We start from the raw sequence: 19,286 nt of genomic DNA on the forward strand, positions 1-19,286 counted from the left end.
TCTTGTCTGTCCGTGTGCTGTCACGGTGAGTCGATGCGTTGGGAGTTGGCAGTCCTGTGAACTCGCTTGACATTATGTATGAAACGGCCAATCAGATCATTGAAGGTGCCGGAATCAGAGTCACAGTTCCCGATCGTTCCGCTCCCTTTTACCCCCTTGGATGAACACGTATTTATTATTTTCTGTAAGATTCTGTAAGATGCAGTATGGTTATCATCACAGGAAGTAGTATACTGTCTTTTGCTGTTAGCTGTTACTGTATATATATTTTTTTAATTGTAAAAAAAAAAAAAAAAAAAAAAAAGTAAAAAAAAAAAATCCTTGACTTGTGATTTTTACCACTTCCTGCAATTTTAACACCCACAGCTTTTGACAAACGCCATCGTAAAATCTGTCATTTTCCGTGTGCGTTAATCTCCCCAAAAAAACTCCCGCAGGGTCCGAGTCTGACCAGAGGCTGGGTTCAAGTCAGGAACCCTCTCTATATATCTATTCCTCTGCGGGTCAGACAGCGGTGGACAGGTGTTACACTGAGGTCACGGCAGACAGCGGGGTCATACGTCTGGGAGGCAGTCTGCTGTGGCCCGGCTGCGACGGAGGGGAAAGGAGGAGGACTCTACTGTACAAAGGTGGTGATGGATGTCACCGCCTCCCTGCGGCCTCAGATGAGCTATTGTTCAGCAGCTTGCCTGAGCCCGGGCGGGCCAGAGCCTTGAGGAAGACTGACAAGCAGGAGAGGAAACATTTACAGGGACAGAACGGCCTGTTTAGATGACCCCCCGCCCCCCCCCCCCCCCCGCACGCCGCCTGCTCCTGCCACAGGCGGCGTGCGGAGTGAGAGAGGTGATTAATCAGATTGTTAGCATGTTTGATGGAGAGCGGGAGGGAGCAGGGAGGGGAGGACGCCATGCGGCGAGGCGAGGGGGCCAGAGTGTGAAAGGTGGCGAGATGAAAAGGCTCCAGCGCTGTGATACATCAGGGGTTATACTGATCCTCAGGGGAGCAATCATTTTCCCGTAATGGGGTTTGATTGCAATAATGTTCCCATAGCAACCATTATCTTTAATGACCAGTATTATAACTATTATTATGCCCGTCATAAAATAGAGACTGGAGGAAGACATATTGAAATATAGGCCCTGTTCAGGACAGGATGTGGCGCTAACGTGTTTATTTGCATATCGAGCGGGGGAAGTGAGATCTGATCACAAGTGGAGATGCATTCTTAATGCATGTGTGTTGAACTGACCAAGGGGGTAGCTCCGTTCGTGAAAAGTGAAGCCAGTTCATTCTTTCTAATGGCCAACAGGGGGTGACTGCACTGGCTGCAAAAAGAAGTCCGATTGCATGGAAGTCAATGGGGAAATTACCCTAATTCTCACCTGATTTATTAGCTCAGTAAACACTTTCCTAATGAGTTTATAGTCTCAATCGATAGTTTTAAGTCTTCTTCAATACAGCCAGCGTGGTGTTTATTTTGTAAATTATAGTCAAATTTAGAGTGAAATAGACGATAAAGTAGACGATGCTTTGGGGGCGTGATTGATCGCTTAAAAAATACAATAGAAAGACGTGAAGGTCAAAGGTGAGGAGGAGTGGCTTACATTTGGAGACTCGGGGTACCTTCCTCTTCACCTCTCCGGCCCCGGAGCCACTGCAGCCATCCTCATCGTCACAGTCACCGCTGTAGCGTCCCTCGGCGTCTCCACTCCCCGTTTCAATTTGGTCCAGCGTTCCCAGTTTGGGAATGGACTTTCCCTGCAACAGCTGGTCAGAAAGATAGAGATATAGGCAAATCATTCAAATCGAGACACAAACAGCATCGAAAATGAAAACACAGAGTAGAATGTCTTCAAAATCTGCTGTACCGAAAAATAATACAACCTCCTATCTGCACATTCTGCAGTAATGTCAACCAATACCAATACATCAACCCAACGTTCTGGGCAGAGAAAGTCGATACTTTGAGAGGATCACCGCACTCACCACTATTTCATGTGCTAAAGGTGCCAGAAGACCGAAGAACAAGATCAGGAAAGAAGGTTTCTTGCACACTTAAGATCCAGTCTAAGTGTGCAGAAACTTTTTCCTCATACTGGGCAGACAAAGTCAAAAGACAAAAAGAAAAAGGGAGAAACAGAAGAACTTTGCACAATTTGACATAAATATTAATTAAATATTAAAAAAAACAGTATGAGTGGAAATACACGCTGAATCCCACCATCGTCTACCAGTCTTATACGAGCCTCGGCAGCCCGCGGGCAGCTACACTTTCTAGCGGATTCTCAATCAAAGACTTTGTGAACTGGATACCAGGGGAAATGCATGCGCTAATTGGCTGATTTAAATTCACCGCGCGTCACTGGAAAGCAGAGAGAACGCTTCTGTGTTCATCACAGAAAGGTAGCGTCTATGCTAATTAGTTAGTGTTGTGGTTTAATGCAGGGGAGTCAAAGTGTCTCAGATAATGCCAGGGCTGAACCAGAGGAGAAGCTTTATACGCCGCTAATATCGCCTGGCTGCCTGGACTCTCTATTTATCAGCGCTGACAAGCAAATTGTTAGAAGACGGAGAATATTGAGCGTTTGGGCAATCTAAGTGCTCCCTCCAAGTGTGTAATTGCCATGTCGTCCGGTCCGAACCCCAATACCCCCCAATTATATTAGAAATCTGGCCAAACTTTTAATTCCACAGTACATTATTTGTAAAGTAATGGGTTCCTGTGGTACCTACGACTGAGCTGGGAGTTCATCTGAATTTCAGCTGCATGCTTCACAGTTCAGCAGGGAGAGCGGACTGCTCAAGGGCTTGGTGAGAGGCTATATGAGGACTTCACATACTGCAGACTGTGATGTCACATACTGCAGACTGTGAGTCACATATACTGCAGACTGTGATGTCACATACTGCAGACTGTGATGTCACATACTGCAGACTGATGTCACACACTGCAGACTGTGATGTCACACACACTGCACACTGTGATGTCACATACTGCAGACTGTGAGTCACATATACTGCAGACTGTGATGTCACATACTGCAGACTGTGATGTCACATACTGCAGACTGTGATGTCACACATACTGCAGACTGTGATGTCACATATACTGCAGACTGTGATGTCACACACTGCAGACTGTGATGTCACATTATACTGTAGACTGTGATGTCACATATACTGCAGACTGTGATGTCACATACTGCAGACTGTGATGTCACATATACTGCAGACTGTGATGTCACATATACTGCAGACTGTGATGTCACATATACTGCAGACTGTGATGTCACATACACTGCAGACTGTGATGTCACATACACTGTAGACTGTGATGTCACATATACTGCAGACTGTGATGTCACACATACTGCAGACTGTGCTGTCACATATACTGCAGACTGTGATGTCACACATACTGCAGACTGTGATGTCACATATACTGCAGACTGTGATGTCACACATACTGCAGACTGTGCTGTCACATATACTGCAGACTGTGATGTCACACATACTGCAGACTGTGATGTCACATATACTGCAGACTGTGATGTCACACACTGCGTGATGTCACATATACTGCCGACTGTGATGTCACATATACTGCAGACTGTGATATCACATACTGCAGACTGTGATGTCACACACACTGCAGACTGATGTCACATATACTGCAGACTGTGATGTCACTGCAGACTGTGATGTCACATACTGCAGACTGTGATGTCACATATACTGCAGACTGTGATGTCACATACTGCAGACTGTGATGTCACATATTGCAGACTGTGATGTCACACACACTGCAGACTGATGTCACACACACTGCAGACTGTGATGTCACTGCAGACTGTGATGTCACATACTGCAGACTGTGATGTCACATATACTGCAGACTGTGATGTCGCATACTGCAGACAGTGATGTCACATACTGCAGACTGTGATGTCACATACTGCAGACTGTGATGTCACATACTGCAGACTGTGATGTCACATATACTGCAGACTGTGATGTCACATACTGCAGACTGTCACATACTGTAGACTGATGTCACATACTGCAGACTGTGATGTCACATACTGCAGACTGTGATGTCACTGCAGACTGTGATGTCACATACTGCAGACTGTCACATACTGCAGACTGATGTCACATACTGCATGCAGACTGTGATATCACATACTGCAGAGTGTGATGTCAGTTTACAGAGGAAATGGCATCTTGCAGTAATTGGGCCGCATGCAGGGGACAAATTGGCAATTGAGATTTCCAGTAAGATTCATATCATACTATAAACTTTATAGTATGATATGAATATGAAATATAATGCAAGGAATCCCAGTAGGGAGGGAGGGAGGGAGTGAGCGAGCGTGCGTGTTTAGCATATCTAGAGAACAGTTCGTCCGATCTACTTCACACTTGGCGAGGGTACTGCTGGGGAGCTAGTTGGGATCAGAACCTCAAGTCTGTGACCATTCTCTGGCTAAGATGTTTTGATGATAGATTTGACTTCTATGGACCTTTTATATCAAAAATAGCCCCCAGGTCTCCCCCAAAATCCAGTGATTTTTTTTCTTTTTTCTTGCCAAGATGCCCGCTGGTGCCACCTTGAATCATTTACTTTTGAAACAGAGTACCTAGAATCATGTATAAAGACACTTTTTTGTGTAAGTAGATCACAAAGATTACGATTCTGACGATCAGTTTGACGTTATGACATCATTTTGACCCGGAAATCCAAGATGCCCGCCATCCAGTAGAGTGAAAACGTAACTTTTGAATGGGAAGGTAAGATGTGGTGTTTGGGGTTTGCCTTTTTTTTTTACAGTATGTAAGGAAGGAGAACAATGGTAAACTATAGCTATAAACTATATCCAAAATCAATATTTACTCGTAAAATCCCGTTGATCCACAAATGTGCCGATGCGACATCCGACTGATTTTGATAGAGCAGGTCACGGTCATGTCCATTCCATCTCTCAGAAACTTGAGAGGCATGTCAAAGTAAAAGTCATACCCTCATACTTTTCTTTATTGCAGCTTTCCATAAAAAGCATGAAAAGCTGGCATGTTTCCCGTGATAGAAACCTGCTGTGGTGATTGACTGTGTCCTTTGAATGTACGAGGCTCCTGTGGTGAACAGGCTTATTCACCTACACTATCTGCCCTTTTCTTTTACATGCCTATCAAGTTTGGAATGGATATTTTTAGAATCGGATTTGAAGACATAAAATAATTTTTACATGGCTACTACTGTAAAAATGGCAAACCCCAAACTCCACATCTTACCTTCCCATCTTGCATCTCTGGGTCAAAATGATGTCATAACGTCAAACCGATGTCACAATCGGAATCCTTGTGGTCGACTTACATGATGAAGGGTCATACATGAATCTGGTGCTCTGGTTCAAAAGTTAATTTTTCAAGATGGTGTCAGGAACCATATTGGATTTGGCCCTCTGTTAAAAAATATCGTGGGATTTTTGGGAGGGACCTTGGGAGGTAAATTTTGTATAAAAGGTCCCAAACAAAGTCCAAAAAGCAATGGGTCACGGTGACTGTGCATATTCTTAGATGGTCTATGTTCTGGACCCAACTAACCCAATGATGCGTAGTGTCAGATTTGGTGCAATTTGGACAATATTAATAAACTTTGAATAAACTAGCGAACCGCGCACTGTGCAGCAGCGGGCCGAACGGGCACTGCACTAGTATTTACTATATGACAAATGGTGTCAATTGAGCTAAGGCGTGAGTGTGTGTGTGTGTGTGTGTGTGTGTGTGTGTGTGTGTGTGTGTTTTAGAGAGAGAGGAAGACAAAGAGAGAGAGAGAGAGAATGTATATGTGTGAGTTCATGACTTTATTACGCACGCGCACACTTGAGTAGAATGAATTGAAGTGTGGCTGGCTGTTAAGGTACGTGGCAGACCATATCACTGGTAATCTGTTCTGATAAAATACACAAGCATGAGCTTTTCACCCCGAACATAAACAAGTTCATAACGTTTTAAAATGAAATTAGACTCTATGGGTAATAAACTCGACCTTTCATTGCATCCGCGTTGAATTATTGCCTTAACATTTGCATGACGAAATCTTTTCGCCGCTATGCTGTTGCTAATTCCTCTGGAGTCACGCAAAGTCATAAATAATGACATCATAAATAATAAACTGCTGAAATATATTAATATTGTAGCAAAAGGCCTAATTTATCTGCCTTAAATGTTTCAGAGAAGTGAACGGTTTCTGCACCCTTCTCACAGATTGTTTTGTCACGCACACATTCTCATCATCCTCAGAGAGCAGCCAAATGAAATCACACACATGATCAGCTGTCTGAAAAGGTTACGTCTGTTACGTGAGCGTTATCCAATAGTCACTGAAATGAGTCGGCTTATCAAACTAGCCAGAGTTCCAACAGAAAAGGCATAGAATAGGCAGATAATGTGAAAAAGAGGCCTCCCAAAATATCAACACTAATGACGGTCGGGTTCAGTGTAACCGTTTAATACATTTATATCGCTCAGCTATTAATTATGCGATAAAGAACTCTCTGTGAATAACAACATGGCTGAAAAACCAGGATGGGTGGTCCATTCACCAAGTGCATCTTCAACAGGTAGAACAAGTCAATTAGATTTCATATGAATAAAAAAGACAAACTAAGTATGTGCTTTTGTTTTTGCTTACTCGCAGATGACACGATTTGCATAAAGCACGTCTATTAATCAAGCCTCGTTAGCTGCAGATTTTTCAGAGCAAATAATAATTAGCTTCTAAGCTCTTTCCTGATCGACCACATTGCTGCCAATCAGCAGGCAGCTCTTTGATTTCACTCATCAGGGCCAAGAGGGACAAATTGCTTTTTGTTTGATCGTATTGAGCTGAATTATTGTCTTTCTTGGCAGGGTTATTATTAGCTCTCGTCTGTAAATGAAACGGGGCTTTGTCTCGTGACGAGCTCAAAGCATAGATTTTGTCACTTTACTGTTGGAGCCCCTGAGGCTCTATTGTAAGCAGGCAGCGTGTACCAACTTGCTTGATCACCCGTCATCGTCATAACAGTTATCAACAAAATATTAAAACCTTAAACCTTAAAAGCTTTTCTGATATTATAATAATTTCATTGTGCTTCTGCTATGACTTGTAATGTATGCATCAAAACAGGTGCAGCACGGGGGGAAATCACTGTTCTGATCCTTCTGAGAGCTGCAGGTCTCAGAGGCCATGTTCAGACTAGGAGGCCAAATCTGATTTGTGAACTTTAGTGACCAATTAATGACTTTATCCAGATTGGTTTTATGAGTCTGGACGCTCCAAGTCTGATTTGTGTCACTTGTCCCAAACCACATATGGAGGTAGTTTCCAATCTGCTTTCGACTGATGTGACTTCAGTGCGGACGCGCAGATCCACCAAATCTGATTTGAACGTCACTCGCAACTCGTCATCAAACGCTTCTGCGCAGGAAAACCACATCACCAACATACGTATTTACTGACGCCCACGTCGTTACCATAGCAACCCATGCAGATAGGCTGTTTAGGTCTGGACACACAGATCCGACTTGAAAATCAGATTTGTGGCAGTGTGAACACACTCCCAAATCAGATTCCAATCAAGATAATGATGATTAATGACTTTATCAGCGAATCAGATTTGCCTGTAATGTGAACATGGCCAGAGAGGCTGGGTGCTGCAGGAGTCATCTCTAAGCTCCACTGCCTGCTCGGGGGGAAACTGATGTGCATAGAAACACCACTGTGCACTTATGAGTTAATTTTCCAAATTCACTCCAGGAGATGAGCATGAACAAAACCTTTTTAGCACAGCCAACATTATCGAATGTACTGTAGGCTACAAGGTGTGACTGGTTTAAAATTGATATTTCCAATTAAGCCGTAAATGGGAGAACAACATAATAGCATCTGTGTCTGGCTTATTTTTAATGGTCTCTTGTTGTCGTCAAATGTTTTGGGCTTTCATGAGCATGCATCCATAGATCCTACAGATAAAGAATTTCACTATTTCTTTGGTTCAACTTCATGTTAAGTTACATCAGTAACAAAATCTGCTACATACATGTAGCATTTAGTTTGAATATGAGAACTATATTCCCCCCCCTCCTTTTTTTTTTTTTTTTTTTTTCAAATTTTCCTAAGAGATCTCTAATGAAGATGCTCAGCTCTTAGGACAGATATGCAATCATATCATCTTATAGCCTCAAATAAGTAAATGCTCCCTGGATGAACTTCCATCAGTATGAACTTATAATGGTTTGATGCCTGGAATGCCAATTATTTTCTAAAGCACTTTATCTCACATCTAAGTGCAGTTAGTACTGTGTTTTAGCAGTTTGATGACTGCTTCACTACTTACGAGAGAGACAGAGAGAGAGAGAGAGAGAGAGAGAGAGAGACAGAGAGAGAGAAGGAGAGAGAGAGACAGAGAGAGAGGAGAGAGAGTGAGAGAGAGGAGAGAGTGAGAGAGACAGAGAGAGAGAAGGAGAGAGAGTGAGAGAGACAGAGAGAGAATGAGTGAGAGAGAGAGAGAGAGAGAGAAGGAGAGAGTGAGAGAGACAGAGAGAGAGAGAGAAGGAGAGAGTGAGAGAGAGACAGAGAGAGAGAGACAGAGAGAGAGAAGGAGAGAGTGAGAGAGAGACAGAGAGAGAGAAGGAGAGAGAGAGAGACAAGAGAGAGAGAAGGAGAGAGAGTGAGAGAGACAGAGAGAGAGAAGGAGAGAGTGAGAGAGAGACAGAGAGGAGAGAGAGTGAGAGAGACAGAGAGAGAGAAGGAGAGAGTGAGAGAGAGACAGAGAGAAGGAGAGAGAGTGAGAGAGACAAAGAGAGAGAAGGAGAGAGAGTGAGAGAGACAGAGAGAATTTTTTGAATTTCAAAACATCTTTATTGCTCAAACAATCAATTCATTTCATGATGCCATTTTCAAGAAGCATATACGGTAACAAACAGTACAGACATAAATCAGCTCAAAAACACCCCAAACGTCAGACAGAGACAGAGAGAGAGAAGGAGAGAGTGAGAGAGAGACAGAGAGAAGGAGAGAGAGTGAGAGAGACAGAGAGAGAGAAGGAGAGAGAGTGAGAGAGAGAAGGAGAGAGAGACAGAGAGAGACAGAGAGAGAGAGACAGAGAGAGAGAGAGAGAGAGAGAGACAGAGAGAGAGAGAGAGAGAGACAGAGAGAGAGAGAGACAGAGAGAGACAGAGAGAGAGAGACAGAGAGAGAGAGAGAGAGAGAGAGACAGAGAGAGAGAGAGTGAGAGAGACACAGAGAGACAGAGAGAGAGACAGAGAGAGAGAGAGAGACAGAGAGAGACAGAGAGAGAGAGAGAGAGACACAGAGAGACAGAGAGAGAGAGTTATCGACAGAAAATGAGTTGGCTTGCCTGAGGCGTCTGCAAACACGCCCACTCTGTACACAGCCCAAAGACATATCGCACATGAATGCAGACTCATTTAAAAGTGGAATAGCAGAGTGTACGCATTCTTATCTGTTATCCGCGAGAGTGTGACAACGCTTCAATTTGTATTAACGAGAATTGACAACTATATTTCCCGACATTTCACGACAATGAACAGACACACCAAGAAGAAAAGCTTTTCTGGGGATATGAGCAATTTCTGGTTAAGAACTTATGATGCTACGCATCACGACTCATGTTGATGTCCAAGCTAATATTGTGTATCATGTTGATTTGTGGAGCAGCACATGTGTCGTGGCTGTGTGTCTCGACAGCATTAGAGACTGGAGTCTATAATCATCTGCTTTCTTCTTGATTGGTGACGACATTTACACATTAACAATTTCAGATGGAATTGCACCAAGGCCAATGGGGACAGCGTACAGTTACAGCCAATTAAAATGCGCAGATTACGGCACAAGATTCAGCAGGAGAAGAAGAACGTCGCGTACGATGATGGGCAAACCCGCCCGTGTCGTAAAGAAGGCATAGGGTGCGCGATGTATCGAAATGCATCACACCTTCGGAGACATTCGAGAGATGAATCCGGCTCTGTGGGGATTTTTGAACTGACTAGGGTTCCCTTTTAACATATGCAGTTCCAACGTCGGTCTATTTGAGAAGGTGGGGGAAAGATCACGTTTGCCCGTCAAGAGGAAAGAGGAGGAAAGTGTCAGGATGTGAGTCGGCTCCCAAGACGCACACTGTCATTCAGCATCTCCCTTACCGCAGCTGCTGCAGCGCTGACAGGGTGTTTATCCAGACTGAGTGCAGCAGCTGCAGAGTAGGTCACCGGCTAGTAGGGGGGGGGGGGGGGGGGGGGGGGGGGCGGTACACATGTGGAAGTTCAAATATAACTGTGGAGAATTTCATGTTAAAATAACATTGAAGAGTATTTCTCAGGTGTGAGTTAGAGAGTGAGTGAGTGAGATATTTCAGCAATGTTATAGCATTCGAGTGCTATATAGATAATCTGAAATGGGGAAAAAGAGGGGCATGCTGCTGTTGCACAAACAGCATCTAATAGTGAATCGTACAATAATTTTGTTTTTCAATATTCTTATTTATTTTTTTATTTTTTTTAATCATACAATAATGTAATTGTATCTACAGGTGTGGATGCTGCCCTACAGTACTTATCCCACCCGTGTAATGAATGCGACATTGAGTCTGGCTTAAAGGAACAGTCCGCCGATTTTCAACCAGCTTTGTATCATTACAAAATCGGTAGTAGGCTATATCCGAAAAGTGTAAACGGTTTTGAAATCATTCATTCAGTTTGACAGTTTGAACACTTTTGGGATATACTACTGATATACTACAGAGTGTTCCATTAAGAAATAAAACATCTTATTATGTTTAGGGGGGGAAATAACACTCACATTGTCAAGCGCCTTCTACCTTGACGTAATTCTGGAATACCAAGGGCACTTCATCTAAGTGATGGGGACATTTGAAAGTCATACTAAGTTACTGGGTGTTGTGTAAAAACACATGTTTGAAATGTTTAAAGGTCCCAATTTGTGCAGCTGTAACCTCTTAAAAACGTGTGTCTCTGGTCCATAAAACATGATTCTGGATTAATTTGTCGAAAATATAGCAATCCCGTTTGTTGTGACGGAGTTGTCACTTCCTCATCTCGTTGCGTCCCAAGAATGGTCTGTTCCTATAATATATTCAGAACTAACAGTTCCCATTGGCCGCTGAGGGAGAGCCCGCCCCAGGCTCCCAGCGGCCAATCAGATTAGCGTCTGTGGACCAGCATGCTAGGTTGTGTCCACAACTAACGCTATCGCTAACTTAACGTTGCTACGCTAAAGAGGACATCTCAAAATGCCTAGACTTACCGAATGCACCTCCGCAGTTGCTGGATCACGTACAGTTGGCGTCGCTCCAGCTAGAAGTGTTAATTTTGTGGCTATAGACAAAATGGTGCAGGTAGCTTGTGTGAGAGAGACCCGCGCAGTATGCGTGAGGAAGCTCGTGACGTCCCAATCCCCCTCTGGGCAAACGAAGCGTTTGGGGGTGTGGCTTGGAGGAGACTGCAGGGGGAAGCTGGATAGGGACAAATCCAACTGTGGCAGTTCTGAGCTTGTGACCACTCATTACAGGGAGGGCTGACAGCAGTATATATGCATTTACAAGTAAAAACAGCTTTTGCACGGAATGGGACCTTTAATCGGAGAGAAATATATCTCTCCACAGAGTGCCACAGGAGGTCATTCCTGCCTGTGGCCATCAAACTCTTCAGCTCCTCCCTCAGTGTCGGACACCGAGTCAACGGACCGCCCCTCGGACTTACCTCACCCGTCGGCTACTTCATAACCCATATCATGTATTAATATTAACTCAATGTGCAATCATTATTCAATACTGCAATAATCCAATGTGAAGCAATTTTTCACAGTTACAGTATGTGTAACTGTGCAATTTACAAATTTACAAACTGCTACTTACTATTACAATAATTTATTCACACTGCTGTATATATTATAGTATGTACATATTTTGCATATGCTCTTATTCTATAGTAGGCTACTGTTGATAAATAATGTAAGATAATGCACATATTTAAAAAATATATATATTTTCTGCATATTTTATTTTAAAAAATCGGATTTCCCCACGGGGATCAAGAAAGTATCTCTGATTCTGATTCTAAATTTAGAGAGCAGGGTAACGTCGGCACCCAAGATTGTCTTTTCGAGTTGTTGCACTTCTACAACACGACGACCTCTGCTTATATCGCCATCAGCCAGTCAGATGGGCAGAATGCAGTGAGCGAGTTTAGGGGACGTAACAAATAAAAATGCAGACATATTTTCAATGTTAATCCCGGGGACTAGGGGAAGAGCGGATATGAATAATTTAAAAACCAAACTGCTGGTCAACCACCACATCAATGACTGGTAAATTATTCAGCCGGCAGACTGAGGGAGGGTCTGATTTTGATTGAGACACACAGGGACAGGGGCCTACTTATGGATTCCTGATGGGCTCTTACCGCATCAAGAGGAGAGGAGAGGAGGAGAGGACAGGACAGGCAAGGAGGCAACAAATAATTCATCAGAAGGAGCTGCTGATGAGCGAGTTGATGAAGTCCCCAGTTTATCCTCTCAGATTGCGTGATGAATATGATGAATGTGATGAATGTGTCAATACCGGCGTTGCTGTTTTGTGTTTTGCTGCAGTCGCCTCATTAGAATAATAACGATGTGTTGCCATTTGGACTTATGCAGAGTGGGGGGGGGGGGGAGTCTGTTTCCACGCTTCAGCGAGGCGAGGGTCAACCTCGTCAAATGAATGAAAACCAGTAAAAAGAAGATTTGTGATTTTTATGTAGATGAAATACATGAAACATCAGCGTTTGGATACATCACGCTTATCCTCAACAGATGCTCCATGCTGCTTTTTTTATTTATTTTTTTACAAGTAACATACCTTCATCTCTCACCTTTTGCCTGGATCCATATTTCAGTCTGCTTGTAGTACTTTCTCTCTTTCGCTCCGCACACATTCACACACGCCTGCGTGTCACATGTCCCTGTGCTCCCAGGTACACACATGCAAAAGCACTTTTAGATCATTTTATTCCTATGAATAATATGTTTTATAGAAGTAGTACAGAGTGTTACATCTTTCTTTTTGCCACACACACCCGCACACACACACCCCCACGCACGCGGGCAGTGGCACACGAGTGTGTGCACTGGCATATGTAAGAGATGTTTTTTTTTGCTGGTCATAAACCCAGCTGCCATAAACCGTCCACCTGTTTCACCCCTCCCCCTTCCCTTCACCCCCACTACAGCACCTCCCCCTCCCTGCGCCTCATGTTCATCATCTTCCCACGCACAGAATCAACACATTTAAATGTCAAAAGGATGGAACTTTAACACTGCGGTGTTCACGCATTTTAAACACCTACATGCCTGAACACATCTCTGGGCCAATCCACAATGTTCATCTCACATAAACAACCACCGTCTTATTATTAATTAATTAATTAATTAGGACGATTTCCTTGGCCCCTCCCCCAATTCAATCCACATCATGTCTTAATTAACATCTTTAAAACAACAGATGAATAGACATTTTAATTTCATAGATCCAGTATATTTTCTGGGTCACCCTTTGTGAGGGCCAGATCGTTTTTTTTTTTTAACTTCACAGAATCCGTACTCTCTGGGTTCAGCCATCTGGAAGGACCGGCTCAAGTTTCACTTCAAAGAATTCATATAAGTCACAATTCAGGTCAGGTGCGCCGGAGGATCAAACAGATTCACACATTACATACAGGCTGATGCCTCCACTCACCACGTGTCACCTGCTAATGAGATACCACTATGCTAATTACACCTAAAGACTGTGAACAGACAAAGTGAAGAACTATTCACCTTATTCACCACGCCCACTTTTTCTCTCTTCCGCGTTGCCCGCAATTGTATTTGTTCTTCCGGTTCAGCGCTAGTTGGCGGCCAATTTCAAAACAAAACGTCACTATGAATGAAATTTGGCAACATTCAGAAGCTACACTGCGGCCAACTTCAGTGAAATGTTCATAGCGTTACTGCTGCGAGGAGCCGACGGCTGTACCCGGTCGGCATTTAACGTTAGTTACAAAAGCACGCACCAGTAGCCTACAGTAGGGTTTGACAGATAGCTAGTCCGACCGGTGTCAGCACAGCCAGCGCTCCCAGTCCTCGCTGCTCGTTAAATATTTCCAAATAGGCGTTATTCTGATAAACTGGTCACATATTTGGAATGTTCTCATCCGAAAAAATATTAGAACTTTATAACAGTGTTTTTTTTTTGCTTGAAAACAGCTTTTTGGCAAGTCTAAAAATGACTACGGTAGGCGTCATCTACTTCCGTGTCTAAAACGGAAAGACGATTACGAAATGACATCATGCAGAAGCGTCCTTGTATGGGCAAAGAATAAGGTGAATAGACGGTTTTCACCAGCTGCAACCCCACAGCACTTCCTTTTTCTCAGCTTCTTCTTCGGTGTTTTATGGCGGTTGGCATCCTTAAATGTTGCATTACTGCCACCTACTGAATTGTATCATCTTCACGGTGCTAACTATTTACAGTGTCCACTGTCCACTTTCTCAGCTGTTCAGGGGGAAACAAACACTCACATACTTATATTTCATATGGAGGGGGAGATTGGGAGTGACCGATGAATATGGAATCTTATTTTTCATCTTCAACATTTTGACCTGATGTCTCTCTCTCTCTCTCTCTCTCTGGTATAGACAGTTTTCACGGAATTGTGAGTCCTGCCAACAGCTCTACTGTCCTAGCCATGAACTCACATTTCATTTGGTTCTACTGAAACGGTGCAACAGGAAGTGAGCCGGGGTTCAAGTTAGAATGTTTTTGTTGTCAAGTTAAAACCGTCTTGACTAATCTAACTCGTTTTCCTTTATTCAGAGAAATGTTGGTCTCGACCTAGTTTCAAGATGAAGACCAGTCACGTTACCTCACATCACAATAGGCATCAGCTCCCAGCTTAAGTCAAGCGTAATCCTAGTGTGACGTCCGTTATGACGTGTGCCTCCTGACTCATCACCCTACTATGACGTGGCAGTACATATAGCCATGCTCAGCGTGTCATCCTCCTCTTTCCCTGATCCTTCACCTCATGGTCGCTGTACCTGGGCTGATCGTATCCCATCCTCTGAAGCTGCGTTTCGCCCCACCCACCTCCCCAGTGCACCACCAACGTCTTGACTTCCGAAGAATTCCCTACGGGGGGGGGATTCTCTATCCTAGTCCGAGCAGATGCCCTCCTCTCTCACCACAAGAAGAGAGGCATCTTACCACAGAGTCATTACGCCAAAGAATTAGTTGCCATGCTGCCATGCCATAGAATTAGTTGCCATGCCATTTCATGCCATACTGTAGAACTAATCGCCATGCGTGAATGGTCCCACCTTACAGAAAAGTAAACAGATACATTTAGTAACTATATTAACTATACTAATAATAACTATATTAATATTTGCGGTTGTGGCATCATCCTCTGCTTTGACTAGAAGAAGAGGAGTTATAGAGGTTGCCTGTCGCTCTGGAGAACGTTACCATGGTCGAATCTGGGAATGATAATTAAGGCAGAATAGCCTTTGTGAAAACCATAATTGGTGACATCAAAATTGCTTTGGCTTCTGTTTGCCAGCGTAACTATGATTTGGTTTTAAGAGCTCATATAAATGCCTCTCAAATTGCAAATCAAAAGCTCTCAATGCTATGTTCCCAAAGCTCTTGTATTGTTGGAGATTGAAGCAAATTTGTGTCGGGTAATTTTTCCTCTCAAAGACATCATTCACATTCTAGGATTGACTATATTTTAACATCCCAATCATGTGACCTTGTAAAAAAGTGCTGATAATATTCACACAACTTTGTCTGACCGCAAGCGGGCCTATTATATATCATCTCCACCGCCTCACCCAGCAGCTACTAGATGAAAATCAATACTTCCTCACACCAAAATGAGGGAGTCTATGCTCAGTTTAGATCTAATCTTAGAAAATTAATAGTATACTTGGATAATTAAGTTGATGATATTCAAATGGTTTAGAATGGAACTAAAGGTTTTCTAAAATAAATAATTATAATACAACTTTGTTTGCCTCACATATTTAAAAATCTTGAACATTAAGAATATCTCAATTAGAAAACAAAATGTTCTACTTGAGCTAGCAACATGTCTCTTTTTCAGAAGCAAGAGAAGTACAACTTCTAAGATCTGGGGCCGGTTGCACAAAGTTCCTTAGGTTAAGATTTTCCTTGGTTGCACAAAACACCCTTAAATCTTGTGCTTACGTTTTGCTTAAAATGTTTAACCTCATGGAGAAGATTTAAGGGTGTTTTGTGCAACCAATTTTATTTTATGAACACCTTAACTCGGACTCGAAGGAAAATCTTAACTTAAGGTGTTTTGTGCAACTGGCCCGATTTCAACAATCTCCTTAGTTTTCAAGCTGAGTTCCAGATACAGCACTCAAGACAAAACCACTACCCCCCCCCCACCAAAACCACTGCAAAAAAAACACTACAAACCCTCTCATTTATTAGCACAGAAACGTCACTCTAATGAATGTCTTGCTACAATACCAGCTATTCAGTCTCCTCAAGGTGATATAACTAATCGCCCCTTGAAATTAATGCATCCTTTTGTCCGTTTTACAATAGATTATTCAGGTCTGAGACACAGCTTGTTGAAGGAAATTGTAAAGCCTTTTGTGATAACCTTTGTCTAGCTTGTCTGTTAGAAGAAGAGGCACAGCAGTTAGGATCCCCACTATTACGTTGAATGAACTGCGGGAAATAAATGAATGTAGCCTACATAAAAGCCAGGCCCTGATGGAATTCCTATTGATGTCTATTTATTTTTGGGGGGCAGATCTAGGTCCTTTTCTCTTAGATATATTTACACTTCAGTCATTGAGGGCTTTTTACTCAATCTGTAAATACAGCTGTTATCGCTTCTGAGGAAAAACAAATTCTCTCCTTAACAAATTCAAATTGTAACGTGTATGAAAAAGGTCTTAGCACATTGCCTACTTACATATCCGGTTAAACTTAAGATCAAACAGGTTTCGTCAATGGCCGCCTCACTTCAGACAATCCGAGAAGACTGAGAAGAAGCACATATTTTTCTCTGCTACTTATTTACCAACTAATCCTGCGATTTTGTCCTTACAGTAGATGCCCAAAAAACGCTTTTTATGGTTGTTGCTGAACCGTATGGGCTTGGAACAGGGATTCATATTCACTTTCTAAAGGTTCTATAATGCTAATAATCCAAGAGCAATGGTGATGATGGGTATAGCATCTGTCTTTCATGTTGCCCTATGGGACCCGCCAAGGCTGCCCCCTATCCAGCCCCCCTATTCCTTCCTCCCACCATAAGTCGTGAATCACCATGTCCCCTCAAATGCCCCTACAGTCGGCACACACACACACACACACACACACACACACACACACCACACTTTCTCGCCCCCGCACTACTGAAATGAATGCGGCGCCCCCCGGCAGACATCCTATTATGGGAAACTACACTTTGGTCCCATCATCCAAATCATAATTTGTTATGAGGGAGACACCATATTGCTGCACCCCAATTGGAGCAGAAAGGGAGTATTTGTACTTAGGGACTTTGCTGCCCTACAATTGATATATGAATTGCCTGATGGTTTCTCCTTTTTTCTTATATCTTCAACTATCTGCTGCACTCGAAGCCGCACGTTACTTTTTGTGTGAACTAAATTATTAATACTATAAAAAATAAAACGTTATATAATAAAGAAGGGGGGTTCCTCCGTATATAACCCCCCCCCCCCCATTAAAAACATGCAGAAGATCAGATCGTCATCGTCATCCGACCAGTGACGACAACATCCGAAGTCGGTCCCCGGGCGCTGTACGAGAAAGCGACCACTGCTCCTGGCCTGCCCCCCGGAGGAAAGGACAAGCCAGGATGGGTTAAATGCAGAGGACAAATTTCACCGGCCACCGTCAGCATGTGTGTGTTTGTGGCCCTCCGTGCATGTGTTGATGTGTAACCGTGTGACAATAAAGACGGGCTTGTCCGTCTGAAATCGTTTTTTTTTTTTTTTTTTAAGTGAGGTTTCATTCCACATTTAAATCAGCAGGCCGCCATATTCGCATAACCTGATCAGCCCGTGACGTCAGTCAAGTTTAAGTATGACATCAGTTATGACGTCAGTTCATCCTAGTACATATAGTGAGGGTTCTACGTCACCTCCCTCTCTGGCGGATCATAGCAGCAGCTGGCATCACGGCTGTTCATCATCTCCTCTGAAGCTGTCGTTTCGCCCCAGTCCACCTCCAACGAGTCTTGACTCCCAATCTCTATCCTAGCCTATTCAGATGCCCTCCTCTCACCTCAAGAGGAACGGCACCTGAGACCTGACAAGGGAGTCATACGCCAGAGCAGTTGCCATGCTCGCCATTTGCTCAATAAAGCCGCTCGTTAAATCTTACCGACTGGCCTCTCTTGATTGAAATAAATTAGATCAAATGCAGAGTTGCTTAATTAACCCCCGGAAAAAGAGAGTCTGATAATAATCATCACATTGCAGCTGTTCTATCACACGGGTGACAGTATGCTTTCAGGCTACTTGTGGACAATCATGTCTTTGTAGAGGAGAGCCTGATGAATTTGTGTGGGATTAAATAGCAACCACAGGCAAACAGAGTGCAATGCACCATGGGATGCGGCTCCATGGAAAGAGATGCCTGCCGCTTCAAGGCCATTTTCTACTCTCAAAAGACAAACGCTTTTTTTTCTTCTTCTTTTGTTCGCGAAGCTCAATGAGGCCTGCCCAATTAACACAAGTTATACACATTACTGTTGGAAAATGGGAGAGTTCGTTAATCACATTTTTCTGATCCATTGGAGCGATTGTCAGAAAACACGGAAAGATAATACACACATTAATGAATTATTTAATTGATATAAGGCTTAGAAATAATATTAAAAAAAGATGTATTGACTTGCATCTTGAGTCCCAACGTGAGTCGTGACTAGGGCTGGGTACTAAGGATGTTAATGATTAACCGGTAGTCGGTTAACTGCCGTTAAGAATGTAGCCGATTAAAATTAATTAACTGTTTTGACTCATAAAAGTTATAGCTAAATATTTAATACTAGGCGATTGGAGCAGGCATCGTGCATGCAGAGGCAATAACACAGAAGCCTTGCTTTATGGTGGAAAAGGAGATGCTGCCATTTGCTGGGGGGGGGGGGGGGGCGTTTGGGGGAGAGAAACT

At 43.2% G+C, this 19,286-nt stretch overlaps 1 protein-coding gene across 2 annotated transcripts in view; it reads right to left on the reverse strand.

Moving 5' to 3' along the window:
* The window catches only part of gpc5a (glypican 5a), a 166,285-nt gene that overhangs the window by 55,359 nt on the left and 91,640 nt on the right, over nt 1-19,286 (reverse strand). For both annotated transcript variants that reach the window (XM_083662136.1, XM_083662137.1), the window contains exon 8: nt 1,605-1,767. In XM_083662136.1, coding sequence (XP_083518262.1) covers nt 1,605-1,767 — 163 coding nt within the window. The remainder of the gene's footprint in view (nt 1-1,604; nt 1,768-19,286) is intronic.

The sequence above is a fragment of the Poromitra crassiceps genome (genome assembly GCF_964638095.1).
Source record: "Poromitra crassiceps genome assembly, chromosome: 28".
NCBI lineage: Eukaryota > Metazoa > Chordata > Actinopteri > Beryciformes > Melamphaidae > Poromitra > Poromitra crassiceps.